Consider the following 23,716-nt stretch of genomic DNA (forward strand, 5'->3'; position numbering starts at 1 on the left):
TGTGTGGAGATGTTGTGTCAGACTTTATTTTGAAAATATTTTACTTTTATATTATTTATTATTAAATTATTAGTAATTTATTTTTCTAATATTAATACACTATTTCGAACTTTTTTCACACCAATTAAGTTAGTATACCGAGGTACCATCGAACGGTTAGATGATTTGAGGTATAATCAACTTAATCACACAAAAACAAAAATAAAAAAATACTGTCCCCATTAAAGTCCAAACTATGAATGCAAAACAAAAATGTTGAAAGTAGGTGACCATTCTACTGTACAGTAAATGTCAACTGTAAAAATCAGAACATAAAAAAACAACAAATCTTTGTAAAACTAATGCATTCATCGTTTTACTAAAATTCAAAAAATGAAAGAATTTATAAACTTTAATAGTTAAAAGTTAACTAGATAACAGTTTAAAATCATTGTCTGATAAACATGCATTTATTGTATGAAAATATAATACATTACTGTTAATATATCATTTTTTTCATTAATAATTTGTAATAGTTAATATTTTTATTTTTATTTTTCAGCATCGGTTCTTCTGTATCTACAGACCACCTTGGTTTTGAAAGTCAATTACTGGAGGTGGCTATTCGTACAAACGATGTTTCAAAGGTTAAACACTTCTTAATGATACATCGGGATAAATTTCAGGTTTGTATATTTTTATGGTTACAACAAAATACATAACTATATAATGAAAATAAGAAAAATGTATAATATCAATATAGAATGTAATTTATAAAGCTAATGGCCCATGTCGCCGAAACTCAATAATATAGCCATAATATATTATAACAAATAGTATCATTTTTACAAATTTGTATTAATTTTAAAAATCATCGGAAGTGGATTCGGAATGTAAGAATTTCAGTATAGGGAATATTAAGATCTTTTTTGAACAGTTCGTGTCAGTGTATGCATAGTAAATACCATTAATGTAAACTAGTAACTTATAAGTGATATGATTGTATAATAAGAGGAGACTTACTCGCAAGAGCAAGAAAGAAATTACAATAATTTGATATGTCGTGTGTTTAACGCCATAATATTATTGCAATAGAAATTTGAATACATTTTAATTCTATCATAACATCATTACGGTGTTATACATTCATGTACGGTTTCGATATTTAAAAAACTTTTTAACTTTTAAATATGTTTGATTTGAACCATATGAATTAATTTTTAATTTTTATGTCCCAATGCTAGTAATATTCACTGTCGAATAGACATTTATACAATAATTTCACATTTTTAATAAATTCATTTATTTGGTTTATTTCAAAAACCTTCAATATTACATTTTTTAACTACTAATTTAATTGTAATGTTACCTAAAATAATTTTGGAAATTAAATTTATAAGTGGGCATGTTGTTTGTACCTACTTCCTAATTTTTTGATTTAATTGTGTATAAATCAATACTTGCAAGGTATGCAAACTCAAGTAAAGAAAGTAAATTTAATTCATTACATTAATTTATAAGTTGATTAAAAAATCATTAACAATATGAAGTAAACAGTGTACTATAAATATAAGTAAATAACATATTGTTTTATGATAAAGATTTTTTTTTTAATTTTGTTTATTTTGTATTTTTCAGATAAATTTAAAGCCACCAGAAAATAGTTTTCATTATAATTTACAAAATCAGGACATAAGTATATTTTCACAACCGACGAAAATTCAAACAGCCAGGTAATTTAGTATGTTTATGTAAAATATTTTGTATTGTTTATGACGAATGCATTGGTGTTTACTCAACAAGTGAATTTATATATAGGTAATATAAAAAATGTATACCTAATTTTGAAACAAAATCATAAAATATACAGATTTCGCTTTTAATTAAATGCAACGTAATAATCTATATTATACACTTTGAACAGATTTTGCTTTAATCAAATGCAACTAGACTTTAGATTTATTTTAATTTTTCAACTTTGATTATTTGAGTACAATATTTTCCATCATTAGTCACTCCATCATTAAAACTAAAAAAAAATTTTGAATCCACTTTTTAGAAGTAAATAATTTTATTTAAAAAGTACAAGAATAAACGTACATTTTGTTCACATAATTAATTACTCATTATTATACAACGTTTTCCATTAGCATAACCCTTAATTTTTTCTCTTAATTAAAAGTAGTTGAAAACATAGTTTTAATAATTTTTATAAATATATTATTATTATAATGTTTTTATAAACGTTGTTTGCTTAATTCGATATTTATTGTAGTTTTTTAGTTTAGGAAGGATATTTTTTGTTTTATAGTGGCATAATATTGTTTTTTCTGAAAAATTTTTTTTTTGCTAGTAAAAATACTTAATTATTCATTATTATAAAAAAAAATTATTTTTCCTGTTTGTAGAATATGACAATGTATAATATAATGTTTGGCATACATATTATAGTGATATGTCAGCAGGGACACATAGGTTTTTTCAGTCTCCGAGTAAAATAAACTATTTTTAAAACCCGTATAAAACTATTTTGTTATTATTCTACTAACCCTCCAAACAAAAAAAAATTTAACACGCTACTGGGTACTGAATTAATAAAGGTACACACGTGTCCTGTATAGAACAAATATTAAGTGATTTTATTTTTTATGCTTTTGTTACCAACCACTACTTTTCTCAGTGTAGTTGCTGATATTTTTATTCGTTTCGAAAATATGAATACCTACTGATAAAATACACTATACAGTTATTTATTTGAATTAAATTAAAATGTCTTAGTTTATTTTTTAAATGTTGTAGTTACAACTGTTTATTTTATTAATGAATAATGTCATTCAGCATTTTTTGTTGTAAAAAGGTTATGAATATTTTAAATGCAATTAATTTGGCCGGTATAGATACTTAAATTGATTAAAGTTGTAAGTTTCATTACTTATTTTGGTGGATTTTGTGAATGTATGTACATATAGGTACCTATACAAACAGTATTAACTATCGTTAGATACATTTTAAACTCCAAATGTATAATATTATGTACTTTCTTTAATGTTAAGATGAGTGTTTTTAAAACTGATTTGGACTTAAGATTTGAACGTACTTAATTATTTTATGTGGTTCTAGTATAGACTTAATGCTGTACAATGTATTTACATATTAATAATGTATGGTTATATATATATACATATAACACATACGTATTGAATACATAAACGACGTACTTCAGTAACCCTTGCATTATTAGGAAAAAATATTCCAATCATTATAAGTTGATATTAAAAAAAATATATTATTATTAAAATAATTGCACTGAAAATTGTTTCCATAAAAAAATGCATAGTTTCAAAACCAATAAACATATATTTGTTTTAAGCGATAAAATGACCAATGTCGCCGTAAGTCATGATTTCGAGTATATATATGGTATATCAGTTGTAACAATAATTATCTATTTATAATTACAGAATAAAATGATAAAGGTACAATAACTAAGAAAAAAATACTTGAAAAATAAAATAAAATAGATGATGAAAAAGATGTTTGAAATCATTTTTTTCCATTACATTTTTTAAGTTTTCTGAAAATTTAAACTTCCTAAATATTACATTCAAATAATCTACCTTAAGTAACATATTAACTTTGTACACTTACTTATTACTTATTTTTAGTCAATAAATTATTTATTTCAGCTACAAAAGAATTATTTCAACTACAAATTTATATTCAGATACCTGCTTCATTGCCGTTCAATAGATGTTATTGGTTTTACGGTGCAGGGTTTTTTTTTCACAGTACTAATACTTCAAAAGTTTCATATTTGCCTTATCTAGGGAATCATAATATGTAGATTTTACTTTAGATATAAAGCAATTTGAGTTAATAAAATAAAACAAAATCAAAGCTAGACCTTGAGTTCTGGCAAAACTGTTTTTGGACAAAATCATGATTGAACCACATATTTACTGTCGTTAAATTTTTGCCTTCATTACAATCATAATATTATTCTTATACAATTTCAAGATGACTTCTCAAAATATGGGTATAAAAAAATCCAATAATCAGGAATATACAAAATTATAATACTGAAGTTACACAGTTAAGCTTATAAAGCATTACCTTTATTTCATATTTTATGATTTGGTAGTTTATAATAATATTATATGTTTTATAATTGTTTGTAGTTTGTACTTATACAATAAACAAATTACACACCACACGCCTAATAAAATTAAACATAAAAAAAAACGTGAGTGTATCTGTAGTTCATAGCATTGGCTAAAAATGTATCAACACATTTTGATTTTAAAACGAAACTTTCTGAAAATCTTGAAGCTGAAACTTTATCAAAACCCTAAGTTATTTTTTTGGGGAGCCGAAACCTAAGTTAAAACTAATATTTTGATATAGAAGCTTTTTCAGTTATTTTAGCTATTTGTAATGAAATAGTAGTGATAAACTATTATAGGTACTAATAATTAATAATTATAAAATCGTAAATCTGTTAATCTATATCAATAATTATATTATTATTTTCATAGTAAGTCATGAAAAAAAAAATTCAAATTTCCATTTAACTGATAATAATCCTAACCGGAAGAAATTCGTAACAGTAATTAATTATTGCATCAAAATATATTTACATTTCAGATACTATGTATCAGGATTCAGGGATTCCAATAACAATAAATATTATATTTTGTATGCAATTATCATTATTATTTTTGGAAATAAATAATAATAATAACTTGTTTACAAATAGTAAGGATAATATTCTGTAGTCCTGGAAGTCAATGTTCCAAAGTCCAAATTTCCAGAAATTTATCAAATAGTATTTAGTGTTCTGGCAACTTAAGTTAATGTCTAGAACCTTTTTTTCAAGGTTAAAATGTATATTATCACTTTACAGATGTAAACCAACCATACATCTAGACGACCAGTTATTAGTTCGAACAAATATATTATTAAAAAAAAAATATTAAGTAAGGTTACTCAAAAATAAGTTAATGGTATGTATAATATTATAACTTACATTAATAATGAACGTGTTCAGCTTCTATCGATTCATTTACCAATCGCATTTGTATAATATGATAAAGTAATTTCATCATAAATCAGTTAATTGTGCCACTATAATATACTCGTATATATTTCGTATGTTTTTCTATTAGTTTAATTACTATCTATACTATTATATAAAATGGTAAGGGTTTTCTTAGACCACGCTAACCGAGAAAACTTTTTTGGCTGAAATTTTTTACTGTTATACTTGATAGTCTGCTGGAGGTCATAGGACCACTTTTGTTTAGAAAAATCCACCAGAAAGTAGGAAATATGGATGTCAAAAATACAACAGTGGCGCAATATGTATAGAAAAAAATAAACTAAATAATAAAAAGTTGTTGTTGTAGCAGATTAAAATAATAATAGTTGCTATTGGTTAATCGGGCATGTTTGTTGATTTGAGTTATTATTTTTCGCGAATTACGTGTACGCCAATTACGAGCATAATTTGTGCTTACTTTTTGATTATTCTTATGAGTTAAATTTCGGGTAAGTGGCTAATTCATCATCATGCCAAGAGCGAGAAGAGCATACATTGGCAGAAGAATTGCCAATGATACTCGAATATATATTACAGAATGTATAACACAACAGAACGTTCTCAAACACTTGCACAGGAACAACGTAACGCTTTAAGTATGAAATCAGTGTTTAATTATCAACCCGAGATTGATTATTTAAATATTAAAGCACTTCAAATAGGACCAATGACGATATTATGTCCTAAGTGCCATGCAAAAAAAAAATGGAAAGATGAAACCAACGGACTTTGCTGCGCTGACGGTAAAGTTGTTTTACAACAATTTGAGGATCTTCCTGAATTAATTAAAAGTTTAATTGATAATAATTCTCACCCTCTATCAAAACATTTCTTTGATAATTCTAGACGGTATAATACTCTGTTTCAAATGACATCGTTTGGAGCAAACGAAATAGCTGAAGGGAACTTCATGCCCACTTTTAAAATTCAGGGTCAAGTGCATCATTTAATAGGTAGTTTATTACCCGAAATTGGAAATAATGCTAAATTTTTACAAATATATTTTATGTCAGAGTCGGATCAAATATCTATTCGAACAAATATGATTCCAAATTTAAAAAAAGGTCTCATTGAATCATTGCAAACAGTTTTGCGTGAAAATAATCACCTCATACAGAGCTTTAGATCTAATATAGAGTCTAAATCCTTTGATGAATTGCAAAACTTTAAGTTAATTATTCATGCTGACAGGGTTCCTCAAGATGAACAAAGAGGTCAATATAATGCACCTACCATCGATGAAGTAGCTGTATTATATTAGTTAATGAAGATAAAGGTGTCAGAGATATAGTTCTGCACGAGATAAAACAAAAAACGTCATATACTCAGAAATCTTATAAAATTATTATATTAATTATTTATCAACAATAATTTTTTTCTTTTTTATCTGTATTTATTTTTATTTTTATAAAGCTAGAAAAATTAATGTAATTATTTATACATATATTGTATTTATTATATTATATATTATTTATATAAGTTTGAGTCGTATATATTTGGTACATTTAACGGGTAACGAAGTACACGGGATCAGCTATTAACTAATAAAATAGGTAATTATCGAAAATGTATTTATTATCATTTAGCTTTTGAATTTTTTATAGTCATATATATAAAACAAGTGTTATTTTTTTTGATTCTTACAATGTTTAGAAACCTAAATCTACTGATGATGTGTGGGTAGTGATGTAAAATAATCGTAATTATCATTCGATACAATATTGTCAAGAATATCCTTGAGAATATTCTCTAAATTAGAGAATATTTGATAATTTTCTTGTTCTCCAATAATTTATTTATTGAGCCCATAGAAAAGAGAATAAAACCTTACCACAGTCCACGACTCCATATCATAAACATTCTTTAAATAATTATATGTCTTATATAGCATACAATATACCTATCGGTACTACTATATTATAGATCACTAGAATAATAGTTAATTCAATATATTTCCATAGTAAACCATAAATAAAAAAAATAAAATATAACTTCTTGTTCGATTATGCAATGTCTTTTTAATAAAATTATAAAATTATTTACAAAATAAAAAATGTATAATTAATTACCAATAGTACTAACCTTCAAACATAATAACATCACTATGACACTAAAAAGAAAAAAAAATATTCCCTACCCGGTAATAATCTGCAAGGGAATATTCTTTTGTCATATCACTGTGTGTGTGTGTGGGAGGGGGGGACATGATTTGATCAGCCATGCAGATCGAAGTTGTAGTTGTGTCTTCGAGTATTGGCTGGTTCACACCGTTCGATGGTGTACGGCTAATTTGCCTTAGCGATGTATGGGCACTAGCCGTGTATGATAGTAGACTGTATAATATGAGACGTATTGGACAATTGTAGGAAATTAAGAAAATGTCACATTACAAAAGTGATTATAAACAGTGGCGCCCAACACTATTACTAGGTGTAGTGGTCGCTTGACCTTGAAAATGAGGGGTGGGTGGGTATAATAACATAAAATAATTAACTTGAAATATGTTCATTATATTAATCACAGATTATATAGGTTGATACCAATATTTACTAATATTATCAATTAAAATATAATAAAAGGAGTAGGTGGGTGGGTAAAATTATTTCTTGCTACGCCTTAAAAATATATCTTGGGCGCCACTGATTATAAATAAAGAAACACTACATTTAACGGTAAAAAAAAATATGATAATATTTCAAAATATTAATAATATAAGTGACAATCAACGGTGATTATCACATAGTGTTAGTATGGTGATAATGTACTGCTAATCAGGAGACAAAATGATTGGTAAACTACACTTAGTAAGTAGGTATATTACATAATTGGTCAGAAATGACCAAATTATACAACTACGTGATACCGAACTGGTTTATGGACTCCACAGCTGCTCTACCAATTTGGACCAAAACTTCAGATATTGTTTTTAGAGATACCAGAATGTTTAGAAAAAAAAAAGTTTAGTTAAAAGTTTGAGCTTCGTCCAATTCGGTGCCAATCACATATCATTGCCATGTAAACAACCACACTAAATGTCTAAATATAATAACAAGTGCAGTATTTGCAAACCGTTAATTTTCACTGGTGGAGGTACCAAAGACTAACTACCTTAAAGTTATTGTTGTATAAGTTATGACTTATTAGTTATTATGCTTAAACTAAAAATAAATCAACCAATCTACAGTAAGCGGATTCCTCGTATCAGTTAGATTTGATCACAAACTGAGGTACACTGACACCGACATGAAGTGAACTAAATGCACTGAAAACAAAAGATACTGAGTGGAAAGTGCATTTTATAACTGCTAATTTTCCCTAGATGAAAATAAAGGGTATATTATATAGTTGGTTAATAATACAAATCATCTGTTTTACTTAGTACCTAAGTGTTAAGTGGGCTCATTTGATATTTGTAAAAGTAATGTAAAAGCACAAAATTATATGAACAAACCAAAAAATGGAGAGATGGAGAATCGGAAGGTGAAACAGATGTGGAGAAAAGTAATACGACAAAAGTTTTATATTATCAGACTAACTAAAAATGTCGTGATCTTGAACCATAAAGTATACTGTTAGTTTAGCTGAGTTTATAGTTTTCGGGAAATCGGAAATCGTTTTAAGCATGGTCGAAGTGTTCATGATAATATGGAACAATATGGTATACTGTAAACAATAGCGGCGAGTGAATGATCGGGATATTATAGATTGGTTATATATCGTAAGATCACTGGAGTAGTCCTTGTCATTTTTCTCTGCATTCATATTGCTGCAAAAAGATTTCCAATCGAACAATAATATTTATCTCTGCCATCTGCAAAAGTGTACATGATATGAACAAAGTCTAAAATTCTGGGCGGTTGAATTGGCTTCCAAATACAGGTAGTCAATATTATGTTACCCTTAATAATAAGTATCGTTGAATTTGCTACCAAGAATTGAATTGGCTCTCAACCTTTTTGTTCAAAAATATATTGGTTTCCAAAATGTTATTAATAGTTTAAATTTGTCTTTATTATCTAAAATAGTGGACGTTAGTCATATTCAAGATAACTAAATAAGTTAAGGATGATTCTGAATTTTAACTTATGGTTTACGGTATCACTTTCGTATATTTTACATCATAGCATTGAGAGTTATATATCTTCATGTATCTATTTTTTCACTTACAATTATTTAATAAATATAGTATAAGAATAAGAATAAAGAAAAATTAAAGCGAAACAGTAATAAAAAAATTATAACAAAGACAATTATAATTAAGCTGAATTACTAATAATACGTCAGCACGATATCGTTACTATCCAATACCTACTTTTAAATGTCCAATGCATCCTCATTTAATACATTTATACCGTTATGTATTAGAATAAAAAGAGGAAGAATTAATTAAGAAATTAATAAGCAGAATAAAAATAAAGAAGAGGGTAAGTAAATATGTACTTGTTCGAATATTTTGTAAGGGATGTAGGTAGATATCGGAGACTGGAGATAGTAATAGATATGGAGCGCACAGGATATTGATGATCGGTCAGTGGCTGAGAGCAGTTGTACTCGTCCTTCAGAGAAGAAATTTTGTAACGGTCCTTAGCTGCTACTAGGCCATATAAATTATCTTAGGTAGTGAATTAGTTTCGTGTTTATGTAATATGATGCGAGCGACTATGTATATGTGTTTACGCATGCTAGTGTAGTTGAAGGTTGATTAGTGATTTTATTTCATTAGCTCAAAGGGTGTACCTACAATGTACGGTAATATTCTACTTCTTTATTTCACTTTGTATTTAATGCGTATTTAAAACTATTATAAAATATTTTAATTCATTCACCTGAGCATGTAGTTGTCACTACATTTGTGTGTATGGGGTGGAGTACGATGCTTGAAGTTACTGAGACGTGTATAAGTATTTATATAATATACTGCTTAAAATTAAACTTTTAATAGTTATATTATGCAGGAAAAAATTATATTAAATAAATAATATTTTTATATATAGTTAATACTTAATATACTTTTTAATATTAATAGTATATGTTTAATACTTAATACATCAATAGATACTTTACTCTCGAGTTCTATGTATGATATCGATATGATTCGAACGCCAATTACATGAATTTGTTAGTTCTGATTTTGGACATGACTAATATCGTGAGATCTTAAAAATATTTGAAAACTAAATTTGCACTTACTATTAAAATTAATTTTCCCTTTTTGCTTTACATTTTTTCAACCAAATTCATTCTAAGCTAATACATCAAATATTCACAACAAAAGAATATTGTATAGTAATCAATGACCATCTATTATTGTAGTGATTACAACGATAAGACTATATTTGATAAAAATATATATGATAGTAATCCAGCTCTAGACTACTCTCGAGTAAAAATTAGTGCCAATGATGTCGTAAAAGTAAATGCATACACTATGAGAACCACTTGCCTATAATAGTATATACAGCCAATTTTGAGCCAATTCAAAATATAAACATTGTTCGGGAGCCAATTCAATGGTAGCCAAAAAATGATATATTTCGCAATAATTATGCCTTGATTTGTGTACCAATCGTGATAATGCGCATGTAAAAAAATATTGTACCAACTGCAAATAGAGTTTTAATCCTGCTCATGCAATTTTTTCACTTAAAAAAAACTGATGAGAAATATTTTTTTTACTATAAAACAGAATGTACATTAATTTAATTATATTATACCATTTACTACACAGAATTTTAAGGTATACTAGAAAAACAAAAATAACTAACGAGGAAAATATAACAATTACCTTTGAACTCAATTTGTTACCTATATAAAAACGAAATCGACTACGTATTTTATGTTTCCCAAATTATCTGGCATTTGCTTTGTATAAGTATTGCAATATGTTAACGATAACAACTGACGACTTCACAATTATTCTAGATATTGTCCATCAGAATATTATAACTTAAGATTATGGTACGGACTAGTACATTACTCTGCAGTTTTTTTTAATGTATTAGTAGGTGTATAATCAAAATAAGTGCAGAAGAAAAAAAATCGATTTTAAAGTTTATTAAGCAAAAACTTAAAAATATGAATTTAAGTGTACATTGAATGTTAATGGGAAATGAACAAAATTACAAAAAAAAAAATAGAACTCATTATGCTAAAAAATCTAAAAAAATACAACTTCATTGACTACAGACGTTTAAATCTCTACAGTCTACACTATGAAAGTAGGAAAACTTAAGAAATTAATTTTACAATTAAAATAATTAGAAAATAGCAAAGTTAAAATTATACAAACATATATATACGATGATAACATTTTTTTATATTCTTGAAAGTCATACAGAGATACAGGGCGCGGAAGACCTCATTAAATGATTCATAATCAAAACAATAATTGTGTTAATATTAAGTTATGTTAACAAATCAATTTATGTCGTACAATTATTTTTAAAAAAATGTGAAAGATTTTGATAAAGAAGAGGTATATTAGTTGTAAAACAATAGTATCAAATGAAGACAATACCAGTATTCATACCGTTAAAAACAATATTTTATAATAATACTTATGCAAACGACTCAAAAAAATATGTTATATTATAATATAATAAATTAAAGTACCTATATATCTTTAGATTTAAAATGAAAAATGTTAACTAAATTTGTTTGTGAAAAACCGAATGAGGTTGTTGGAAAATAGATTGGTACAAAATGTTTTTTGGCATCATGAATTGTACAAACCATATACTTCGACTAGAGACTTGGTACACTTCAGGATGCATGCAAATATCCTTATACATATATAACATACAATGAAATATAACATTTCGGATTTTTTAAACGTAACATACAATATAGATCTTTTATAATATTATAGCAGTGGGTAAAAATCTTGGGGAAATAAGCCTTAGTAACTGAGCTTATATAGTATCACTTTCTAATGACTAATAGAGGTAAGATTGAAATGATATCGTATATGATTCACTGCATACCCCTTGTAGGAATATTGAAAAATATAAACGCCTCTACGACGTACATTATCACACGTCGTCGATACACATACTATAATGTGAATAGGTTCGCAAAATCCAAGTGATGGCTTTGTAAAATAGTCCCACAATATGTAAATATTAGTTATTATCATTATTATTATTGTGCATTTAAGTCACATCGTATCATTCGTAATATGCAGAGTGCAGTCATACAGTAATATAATATAGATCCAATATATAGGTCATGTACCTATATTAGAGCTGCAGCGTCATTGTATTAATGATATATGACAATGATATTACTGTTTGATAACATGCGAGTTCGACAGGATTAAATACAAAAGACGTTTTGGCCTTTAGATTCAATATCCATATGTAAAGCACCAACAACTTGATGCTTTACGAATCATCGTGCATATCTTTATCATAGTTGACCACACATTTTTACCAACAACATCAAACTTTGGTAGTTGGAAATAAATTTACCGTAAACGTACTATAACACGAACTAATCCGAATGTTATCTATAGAGTAAATTTTTCACGATGTAGGTACAATATTTAATATTAACCTCAACAAAGAATTAAAATGACTAAGATACGAAAATATTAGAGAAATACTGGTAACTTCAAATGACATTCCAATGTTAGCAGATTTAAGATATCGAACAAAATATAGAAAGGATGATACTGAAGTTAAGACACTGAAACAAGGTTATAACATGCAAATTACTATGCCCAAGGCGAAGATTCTAGTATGTAACATACAATAATTTTATAATTATACTCTAATATAACTAGAGACAATATCGACTGAAAATTTTTAATAATTTCGCATAATTTTTAAGGTAAATTACAAGTAATTTAATAGTACTACATATCTGTAACATGTAGAATAGCAATAAGCTAAGTAAATGTTCTCATAAAAAAAAAAAAACTATTTGCTATGCAAATGTTAAATATTAATATCAGAAAAAAACTTTAAAAAACGATGGTGTGGAAAGTATCATTAATTAGAATCATTAAAAATCCTGAAAGCTAATAGGAAAATAACGGGAGCATTGGAAACTTGGCGTTGGTGAAGGGTAATACAATTCTAAAGAACAAAACGAGAGTCAAATGTAGGTGTAAAAATAAAAGATCTATATGGAAAACAAGGAAGAGAAGAAAGACATTTCTTTCCATGACACATCCTAAGGAATAATGCATGTATAACATCCGTAGATAATTTATGAAAAAATCCAAAGGAAACCAGGAAGAGAAGGGCTAAACAGTATTATATGTAGTAGAATAGGTCAGATTTAGGGAAGTTATAAAAAATTGAAGAAAGTTGCTATAGACAGACAGGCGCGGAGAAACATTTCAATATCAAACCAATACCGAAAAAGATTTCAAAAAAGAGATTAATTTATTAAATTTAAGTTTATATTTATTTCTAGAATATTATGCTTAAATTATAATATACCTATGTGTATTATAGAAATCATGTAAATTTGCTATAGGCACTATATGTATTCTATAATATACAAAACGAAAAAGCTTTCGAAAATAGTATTACAACTCTTTGTAATGCTGACGGGTACATTAATGATTTTCACACTAATGATCGATGTAGAAAATAAGTTCATTTTTCATACTTTCCATTAAAGAGGTCGAAAATCAATTAATATGTGAGGGACACTTGAGTTAAAATGTATATAGCAAACACGGACATCATTAATGTTCAGAAATTGGATAATGTAGCGGTAATCGTCAATAATGGATAAATTGAAAAAAAAATATCGCATGATAGTCTTCATAATATATTTATGTAAAGTAGAACGTACTTGGCTTAGACTGTATATCAACAGTAAAAATCTTTCAGCTTTTAATTATTCACGTGCTATAAAAATAAATAAATGTTTTATACAAGTAAATAATTTCACATAAAATGATATCAGTGCACTATTTTTTTTGTGTGGCTCACCCCTACAACATGGAACAATTAATTGTGTTCAGCAGAACCAATTCCTTACTAGTTTGTATTTATATTTCAATTTTAAAGATTGTCGTGATCATTTTGAAACTGAAATAGTAAAAATGCATGCATATAATGTGCGTGTTAATCCTTCGATAGTTACCTCGGGGTATATTAATACCCCAGCCATGTTAAAACGTTTGTTTGTTTGGAGGTGAAAATATATGAACCTTAACCGCACGTGCTATCATTTGAGATAAAGGTATTAATATCATATTGTGTTTTTATATTTTAATTAATGTAGAATAAATGTTAATATAACATGTGAAATATTAAACAAAAATCACATTTGATTATTTAAATATTAATTATTAACTATACACACATCCAACACAAATATTTAGCAAAAAAATAATATAATCCATGCAATTATTAACTTCAGATATTATCAATTTAAATATTTTTTATAAATCCAAAACCTCAAATAACGACAAAGAACACACAAGTAAGTTATCATTAATTTTGGAAATAAAACAAATTATAAACAATTATCTGAGAATTTTTTAATTTACGGGTGAATATCCGATTTTGAAAAACTTTGAATTTCGAACGCTCATAAAAAAATAATGTGACTTTCCGGTAACCTTTTTTCTTAGAAATATAACACTTATGAGGAATCTTGAATTAAATATTTTAAATTTCATGTAATACAAATTAAATGCTGTTCAATTTTCATTAGTAACTACATCACTCGAGAACGGCTGTGTCTATTTGGCTCATTATTTTTAAAAAATATTCATAATAGGTAGAATGAAGTTTTTAAGGAATGAAAAATTAGAAATTTTGAACAGGCCACTAAAAAATGTATGAAAAAATTTTTTTTCAATATAATTTTTATATATAAATGGTTGTCACGAAGTGAATATAATATAACTGATCGGATATTTTGATGTTAACAGACTCGATAACTATTGAACCTTTATCAATAAAGAGTTATACCATTAAATTCATCGAGATTTAGATGGAGTTTAACCTTTAACGTTAATTTTTTTTTGTACCTCTTTTCCAAGTTAGTAATTAGCTAAAAGGTAGCTCATACAAAATTATTTTCAGCTCACGAAAAAAATATTTTTTTAGTTACATAATATTCTATTACTATTGTAATAATTGGTAGGAACAATATAGTATAAACAAAAAAAAAATATTTACAAGAATGAATCTGGGCTGGACAGCTAGTCATAAATATAAAAAGTAACATTTATATGAATTTCTTACTAGAAAAAATTTGTTCCTATGTTTTAGACATTTTGATGAATTTCGCCAACATTTTTACTTCAAACGTTTATAAAAAAATTCTGTGACTATAACATATTTTCGTTATTTTCTAGTTAGTAAAAAACAACTAATAATTAACTTTCATACATTTTCAAGGTTATTGATCAGTCAAACATTTATTTAAAAGTTAAAAAAAAATTGAAAATATAAAAATATGTAAGCTGCAAAATATTTTCAACATTTTACCATGTACATAGTTATGCTATATATTATAAAGATTTGATTTTCAAGTATTCATGTTTGTTCCTAGCTATTGATTTTTGACACCAATTAAATATTATCAATTTTGTCCAAAACTGGAGTTGCGTACAACATCCTGTTTTTCCTTAGTAGTTTTGTTTTTTTCCTGGTTATCAAGAAAAGCACATCAAATTTCCTATTTTCACCTCTTATGTATTCTTACAATTTGCTATAAGTTACCACCCTCAAAGTTAATAATTGAAGTTTTTCTGATTTTTGTATACACACACACACACACACACACACACTCACACACACACACACACACACACACGCACACACAACTTTATAGTAAAATCAATACATTCAACTCTCCATTGAAAATTTAAAAACATCACAACAATCGGAAATACTTTTTCTTTTTAAATCATGATAATTTATAAAGTATTTTATTTGAAAATGTTCGATTTCTTTATCAAAATCTATCTGTTCATTTTAATTGTATTTTGTTTTAATAATTGTATGTGTACAACATTTTTCATTTTTCCAAGTGCATTGTGCATGTTTGCTTTTTATCTCTACTTCATAAACAGGTAAAATTACAAATACACTGGGACATTAAATAAATATTAAAATAACTTAAGTGGTTCCGTTTTAGTCGTCTGATGTCACTTAGTTGGTAGTTTGTTGGTCCAATGATGTGGGTACATGCGATGCGAGATAATTGGTTAGTCCTAACTCAATAGTCAATATACCTACTATAGTCGAATTCTAACCAGCCAGTGACGTTTGGCAAACAATAACGATTGCATATTTTATAAATAGGTAATGTATTAAAACTATCGATTTATCCTGACAATTTGAACTATTCCGTAATTTAAATTTAACTTAAGATGTCATTATTGTCGCATAAATTATGAAATTATTCCATAAAACAATTTTTGTAGTTCATTACCATAAAAACTATGCAATTGTAAATTCATTTTTTTTATAGACTTTTGAAAAAAAAGTAACACCATTCGGTTTTATAAATAGATATGTTAAATGTATTATAAGTTCAACTTATAAGAAGCTACATGTCTTACTATAACACTACGGATAAATTTTGGCAAATTATTTAATATTTAAACACGTTCTTAAAATATAATGTTGATGTTTAGCAAATAAATGGATTAGCTTATGTACAACATAGTAACATCAAACCAATTTATTAAACGATTATCCTTAATTTTGTATTTAATTATTATGTAGTCTCCTCTGCCCAACGATTTCCCAGAGGTCCTGTTTTTCTAATTTAAACTCACTTTACACATTGTCTGTATCATTTTAATTATGTAACAAAATTAATTATATCATCTAATCATTTTGGTAGATTAAAAAGTAAAAATGCGTCGACAGTGAGCATATTTAGTGAATGTTTGTCACATAGATCGGTGAACTGAAGATTTTCTTTGAATACTTGATAGATGGAAATAAATATAATATGTGCTGATAGAACATATACGATATAGCATTATATTGATAATCAATATGTCATGAAAATTACATAGGTGTGTTTACGAATTGGATGTTATTATTTTAATTTTAATTAAAACTAAAGATTTTTTATATCTTAATTAAATATTACTTAATCCCTAGAGATTCTTGCCAGTTGATCGAACTTCTACAATTTACTATGAAACATTAAAATATAATATTGACTGTTCGGCTTGCATATTTTATGTAATAATTGCATCGTGTTGAATAAGTAAACAATGTTATATAATTGGTCAGTGTCAAACCCAGCACTACTGTATGATGCGCTGCTACCTACAAGGTTACAATCAATTGAGAATTCGAGTATGTGCGACAGTATAACGAATTTAACTTATTGTATATTTACCTACATTTTATATTATTCATACAAAATATTTTTGATTTGCTTTTTGATCAACTAAATGAATTATTAAACAATAGTGGCATCAGATTTGTTGCGTTTTAATAAAAATCGATCTTAAAAAATTAAAAGTTTTTTAAATTTTGAAAAGTGATTACGGATGGACGAATAGGTGATGTGGTTATGCTATAAGTTCATTTTTCTTTTTAATTTGGAGAAAAAAGTAAAAACTAAATTTAATAATATAATATGCTAATTTTATAAAATTAAATTCTCTCTAAGTCAATAACATTATTGATTACAATCCATTTCGTGAGAATACAATTATAGTTTTAAATTGAAATTAATCTATACTATAGACATAATAATACTGTCATTCTATAATACGTTTATTCAAATTTTTTCTTAACTTTAATCGAACTAGATTGGTCTGATCTTATTCAACCTCTGGGTTATGATTTTTACTAAATTGTTCAATTATTTTAAACTTGAATTAAAACTTCTATACAATCGTCACTTATGTGCATGGGGCAAATATCATTTGAGATTTAAGGGAGGCTAAATCCCTACTATAATAACAATGAATAAGCTTAAAACGAAATTTAAAAAATGTTTGGGCGGGGACTTAGTCTCTCTATTTCTTTCTTTGATTGAGTGTTATTAAATAAATCATAATATTCTTACGTATTTAAATAAATCTTGAGCACATTATTCACTAATTTTACTAAATTAATGAAATGAAGATAATAAATAAATTCAGTAAAAATAATTGGTAACTTGATACACATGGGCTAAATAATTCCTGAAGATAAAACAACACGTTCTATCACAGTAGATGATACTCGTAATGTTGTCCTATTTTGCTTTAGACAAACTTTATAAAAAACCGAACAACCCTAAATGTTTAACTACACAACATCAGTTAAAAAAATTATTATTACTTAAGACATTAAATTCAAACACACACATAAGAATTATTCATATTTCCATTGGCTTGTCCATGACTCATTGACACTTAAACCAATTTTCCCACGAACCATCCATTTAAACCAATTTTCATCGGAGACGACTGATAACTAGACTCTCAAACACAGCTTTCAAGTTTCTAATTGTAGACTTATAAAAACACCAGATATTCACTGGATTACTGTTTCCAATTTAACTCAACCCGGTCTAATTTTCAAAAGAACGAATTACAACTTTTTTGAATTGCACTGAATTAATACATTGATAATTTCAGTCAAGTCAAATAATTTGCAGTGATTATGACAAATACCTAGACATTCAAACTCAGTTTGTAATAGGTACCAAAACCTCAAAATATATTAGCTCTTTTGAAGAATTACAAATAGAAATATTCTACTAGGTGTTTAGTTGTAATTCCTACCAAGGGAAATATTGACGAAGCTTGGTTATTACTTACTAAAAGAAGTTTGATTTTATAAAACAATTGTTGTACCTATAAAAATTCAGAAAATTATAAATGCTTTTTATCAAAGATATGAAAGTAGAACAAAGTAAGTACTTGGTGAATACTTAAAAAATTAAAATAATATGTAAATGTGTTTATTGTAATATAGGAGGTTGACGAACTCTTATAAGTTTGCAAAGAATTAACGTGTGTTTGCGGTAATATATCTTTAGAATTATTTCAAGGATTTTGTGGGGTAGCATAACCGGTGTTAACATGATGCCGAAACAGACACGAAATGTAACGCAGTAGCAGTTACGCCACGGGGTGTCCATGTACCCCTGTGTTTGTGTATTTTGTGTTGTTGAGGTCATTTGCAGGCGTGGGTACAAGAGGAGGCATACTAGGAGTATTGACCCCATATGCTTAACCACAAAAAAAAGGAAAAAAGTGATTTAGGTACTCAGCTTGTGTAAATTAGTATTATATTATTAATTATAATTTGTATTTAATTTCAATACCGTGATAAAACTCGTAATAACAAAAATAAATTACATTATTATTTTATTAATGTTATGCAGTAATTTATAATCCAGTAGACTAACGTGAGGTGACGTTCTCCTCCTAATCACCCGCATTTATATTATGTTCATACATTTGGTTTTTATTGTTATTCATACCTACATTGGTAATGTTTAATAATAGTGTATTCATTTCACTACTACTGCTACGATAAGGTGGACGACAGTCATCTTTAAATTAATGGTATTTATTATTTTATTTATTTATAATAAATTAATAACTAATAAACGGGTAAAATAAAATTATATTTAGTATATAAAGTTAAATAAAACACTCAATAAACCTAAAAAATATATTTGTCAGTCAAAGAACTTTGTACAAAACCATTCTGAACTACAGTTATTAGTACAAAACGGAACACGAAACAAATTGTACAATATTAGTATTCAAAACCATCTATTGTAAATTATTAATAAGTTGTATAAAAACATAGTAACTTTTATTTTTAACTCAAATTGTGTAATTCCTACTTGAGCAATTTATAAATTAGATTTTATGTCTTTAGACATTGACCTATAATTTGATTTAAAACTAATTGTTTTCAAAAAATGTGTAGGAACTGTATATATTCGAATAGAATAATTGAAAAAGCTCAAGGTGAGATGGGTATTATAAGAAAGTTATATGAATTCTTTAGAGCATTAATATTTTTAAAATACCACGTATTTCGTTTTTATGTTAATTAACCCTAACATTTTAAATTTAATTATTGTATGAGTATTTATGTGAAAGAAAAATTAAATATTTTTATTGAGTAAGATTTAAATAACTCAGTATATTTTTATGTTTTTAATTTTATATCTAATTTACCAAAATAGTTTTGAATCGTAATGAAAAAATGTTATGACACTTTTAAAGTACAATGGTAAATAATTTTGACGACTTCATGTAACAAAATACGATTTACATTTAAATTATGAACAAATATGTTACAAGACCACCAAGAAATAAAAAGATATATTTTACTAAGCTCAGTTCAGTGCAGTACTTACCTATGTTAATTAACTGGAAAATCAGTAGCTCTATTTTAAAGTATAATGCAGGTATTAAAGAGCAGTTAAAAAAAAATAAAATAGTAATAGTACATCACTAATAGTCTCCTTTTTACCAGTTTTCAAAAAAAATTATAAAAAAAGCTTACATTTTTTACAAATACAAATATTACATAAAACTTTAATGAATAGTGTGTCCTATATTACCCATTAGAATAGTATATTAGTTATCAAAGAGTGAAAAGCATAGCATAGCATTTTAACATTTTACGATGTTTTTTTAAAAATATAAGTGTCGTTCATTTTTTCAAAGTTCAACCGATTTAAAAATTGAACTTTTCCACATACGATTATAAATATAATAATAATAATACTAATAATAATTATTATTAACTGAGAAATGGTTTTTTATATTTTCTTAGACCATTGTATAACGAAGACCATTATAGTCATATAATACATTTTCAAATAATTGCACTACTATATCATCAGCATTATATTTCGAATCCAAACTACTGAGTTTCCAATTAATTAAATTTCAGTATATGATATTATAATATTATATCATCTAAATTATTAATGCACAAAATATTATACAACGGTAGATTTAAATGAAACCACTGTAGTACATTTGGACTTCTTAAGAAATTAATTGAAGTGTATCGTACCAATTTTACAGCTTCAGCCAAAAAACTTAAATACGATTTTAATTTTATCCAATTTAAAAACTGTCGACGAAAACCAAAAGAAATAAATTAAATATTTTATATACCTTCTTTGTATTTTAAGTATATAGGTACTGAAGTTTGCTGTATTTTAAGAAGAAAATATAAGTGTATTGATATGACAGTATTTTAGAGAACTTTCTCTACGTTTAACGGCAATGAATTAAAATTATGGTCACTATTTTCGCGTCATTCAAAACGATTCGATAAATAATAATTAATGACAATGATGATATAGCCTGATAAAACAGTGTGTTACTTTACGCTAAATGGATTTTCATTCATTAACAAGTTTATTCTGTTTTAGTTAGTGAATTTTTTAGCCTTGATATTTCTGTATATAGTTTGATATTAAAAACCACTTACATAAAATATACTAAAATAAATTTGTCATTAAGTAAATAAAAATTCGTTTGAAAAATTAAAATTTGTTTTTCCGAATTTATTCTGTTATTTTCAGTTAAATATGACATTTTTAAATTTATAATAACCAGAATTCTTTCACCTTTAAATATTTTTTATTTTAAAATTGAAAAATAAAATAAATTTAGTTGTCTTTGGTCTATATTTGTTATTATTTTTGTAAGAAATTATATCGTTTGTCATAAATTTTTATTCATCATTTTATGTTTCACACCTATCTATAACCACTATTTTAAATTAATCCCACTTTCTTTTTTCAATAGTAATTGGATTTAATTTCAAATAGCAATAACTTTTTATTACTTAGGTAATCACTTTCTTTAAATGTGTTATTGCTATTCTGCGTTTAATTCTATGATTCTTAATTACAATACGTGAATACCACTTTTTGATGTCTGGTACAATATCCAATGGTTAGTTTGTATTAATAATAATTGTGATTTTAGTGAAATAGTAACCTTCCACACACTAAAATATAATATATAAATTAATTAATTCTATGCAATTTGCTGCTAGTTAAAAATATCAATTGTTTATAATTCAAAAAATGAATTCAATTCGTAATTTAATATCCATCGTTTTTTTTCTCGTGACAAATTCCTGTGGATTTACTTCATCTTTTGGCCAAAATTGTCAAATATCAATGATACTCGACCAACCGACAGTGTGGTTCAAATGATTTGTTAAATACCAATTAAATGCACACTTACATACAGAAAAATAAACATGAAATCGGAATCAAATCTATCTTTTATATTATTTTACTGGACAGATAACACCACTGGTGTATATTTCAATTAGTTTTTTTCTGGATAGATGAAGTAACTGTTGTATTTCTAAAACCTCTTAATTCCTCCTTTAGGGGTGGAATTTCGTAAAACCCGTTCTTGGTGGGCAATGGACATATCCTTTCTATAAACTAACTATCTACCAAATTTCAACTACTTGGGGTAAGTAGTTGACCTAGAAATGTCATGTTTAGTCGAAAATATCACTCTTTTTTCTATACATAAATAACTTACCATAATCATTACTTATTTTATTTTATAATCTTAAAACAACAGTTTTTTTTTTTGTTGCTATTGCCTCATTAAAATATTGAACTTTCATTCGAGAATAGGAATAATTGCACAATATTTATGTGCAGTAGACACTGGACACCGTTATTATTGATCTCACGGTAAATTGAATCATTCGTCAATATTGGACTCAAACAGGCTCTTTCAGATTTTTACGCACATTATACAAAAATGGTAGGCAGTAGTCGAAACGTAAAATGTTTGCTGGTGGTTGTTAATAATATATAATCACTATAATCACGTTAGCTATTAGCAGCGTGAACAATACCCAATACTTGAACGCCATTGTAAAAATAAGGACAAGACGTCATGGCAACGAGAGTTGTCTTATCTGTGAGTAGAATCATTTGATGGATACCGTCGTGAATCATACGTATTATAAACTATAGATAACTAGATGACAAAATACTACAAGGGTTATAAAATATTGTATTCTTACAGTCTACAGAATTTGTATAAGGATATTATAAAGGATTATGGCGTTAGTGAGATATACACCTTGTTCTTTTGTTAAATTTATTTTTTACCAAAAATGTGCACTTGAGCGTTGTATTTTGAAAAGAGATGTAAGCTTGTGCATTTTATTTTTCTCAACATAATTATTTTTTTAGGTTGTACTGTTGGTCTTTTGTATGTTAGTTGAATGTTTATTATTTAATTAAGATTATACAAATGTGAAAAAAAATAAAATTAAAATATACGTACCTACGTCATGTTAAATAAAACATATTTATCAATTAAACATTTTCTAACTATTGTGGGTTTGTGTTAAAGTAGGTGCAATGTAATTTTTAATAACTAATAGTTATATATAGTACCTTCCTACTCATACAAATTAGTTGGTGAAAAAAATGGAAAAATCAATAAATAACAAACTCAACATGTATGCATACTGAAGTAAAAATATAAAATGTTTAATAATAGATAAAAATGCACATCTAATACCACTATAAATGTATTTATATTTTTTATTTATTATGTTCAATAGAATAATATTAGAAAGGGTAAATTGTAATACAATACTTACACAGTTTTAAATAACTGCATACGATAAATATACTATAACTTGTATTTATGAAAAATTACAACATTTTTAT

The 23,716-nt window shown here is 26.4% G+C and overlaps 1 protein-coding gene across 1 annotated transcript in view; it reads left to right on the forward strand.

Moving 5' to 3' along the window:
• LOC111026746 overlaps nt 1-23,716 on the forward strand; it is a 286,767-nt gene that overhangs the window by 167,270 nt on the left and 95,781 nt on the right. The window contains exons 6-7 of the mRNA XM_022304878.1: nt 542-665; nt 1,618-1,712. Of these exons, the coding sequence (XP_022160570.1) occupies nt 542-665; nt 1,618-1,712 (219 nt within the window). The remainder of the gene's footprint in view (nt 1-541; nt 666-1,617; nt 1,713-23,716) is intronic.

This window comes from Myzus persicae, unplaced genomic scaffold (assembly GCF_001856785.1).
Source record: "Myzus persicae strain clone G006 unplaced genomic scaffold, MPER_G0061.0, whole genome shotgun sequence".
Lineage (NCBI taxonomy): Eukaryota > Metazoa > Arthropoda > Insecta > Hemiptera > Aphididae > Myzus > Myzus persicae.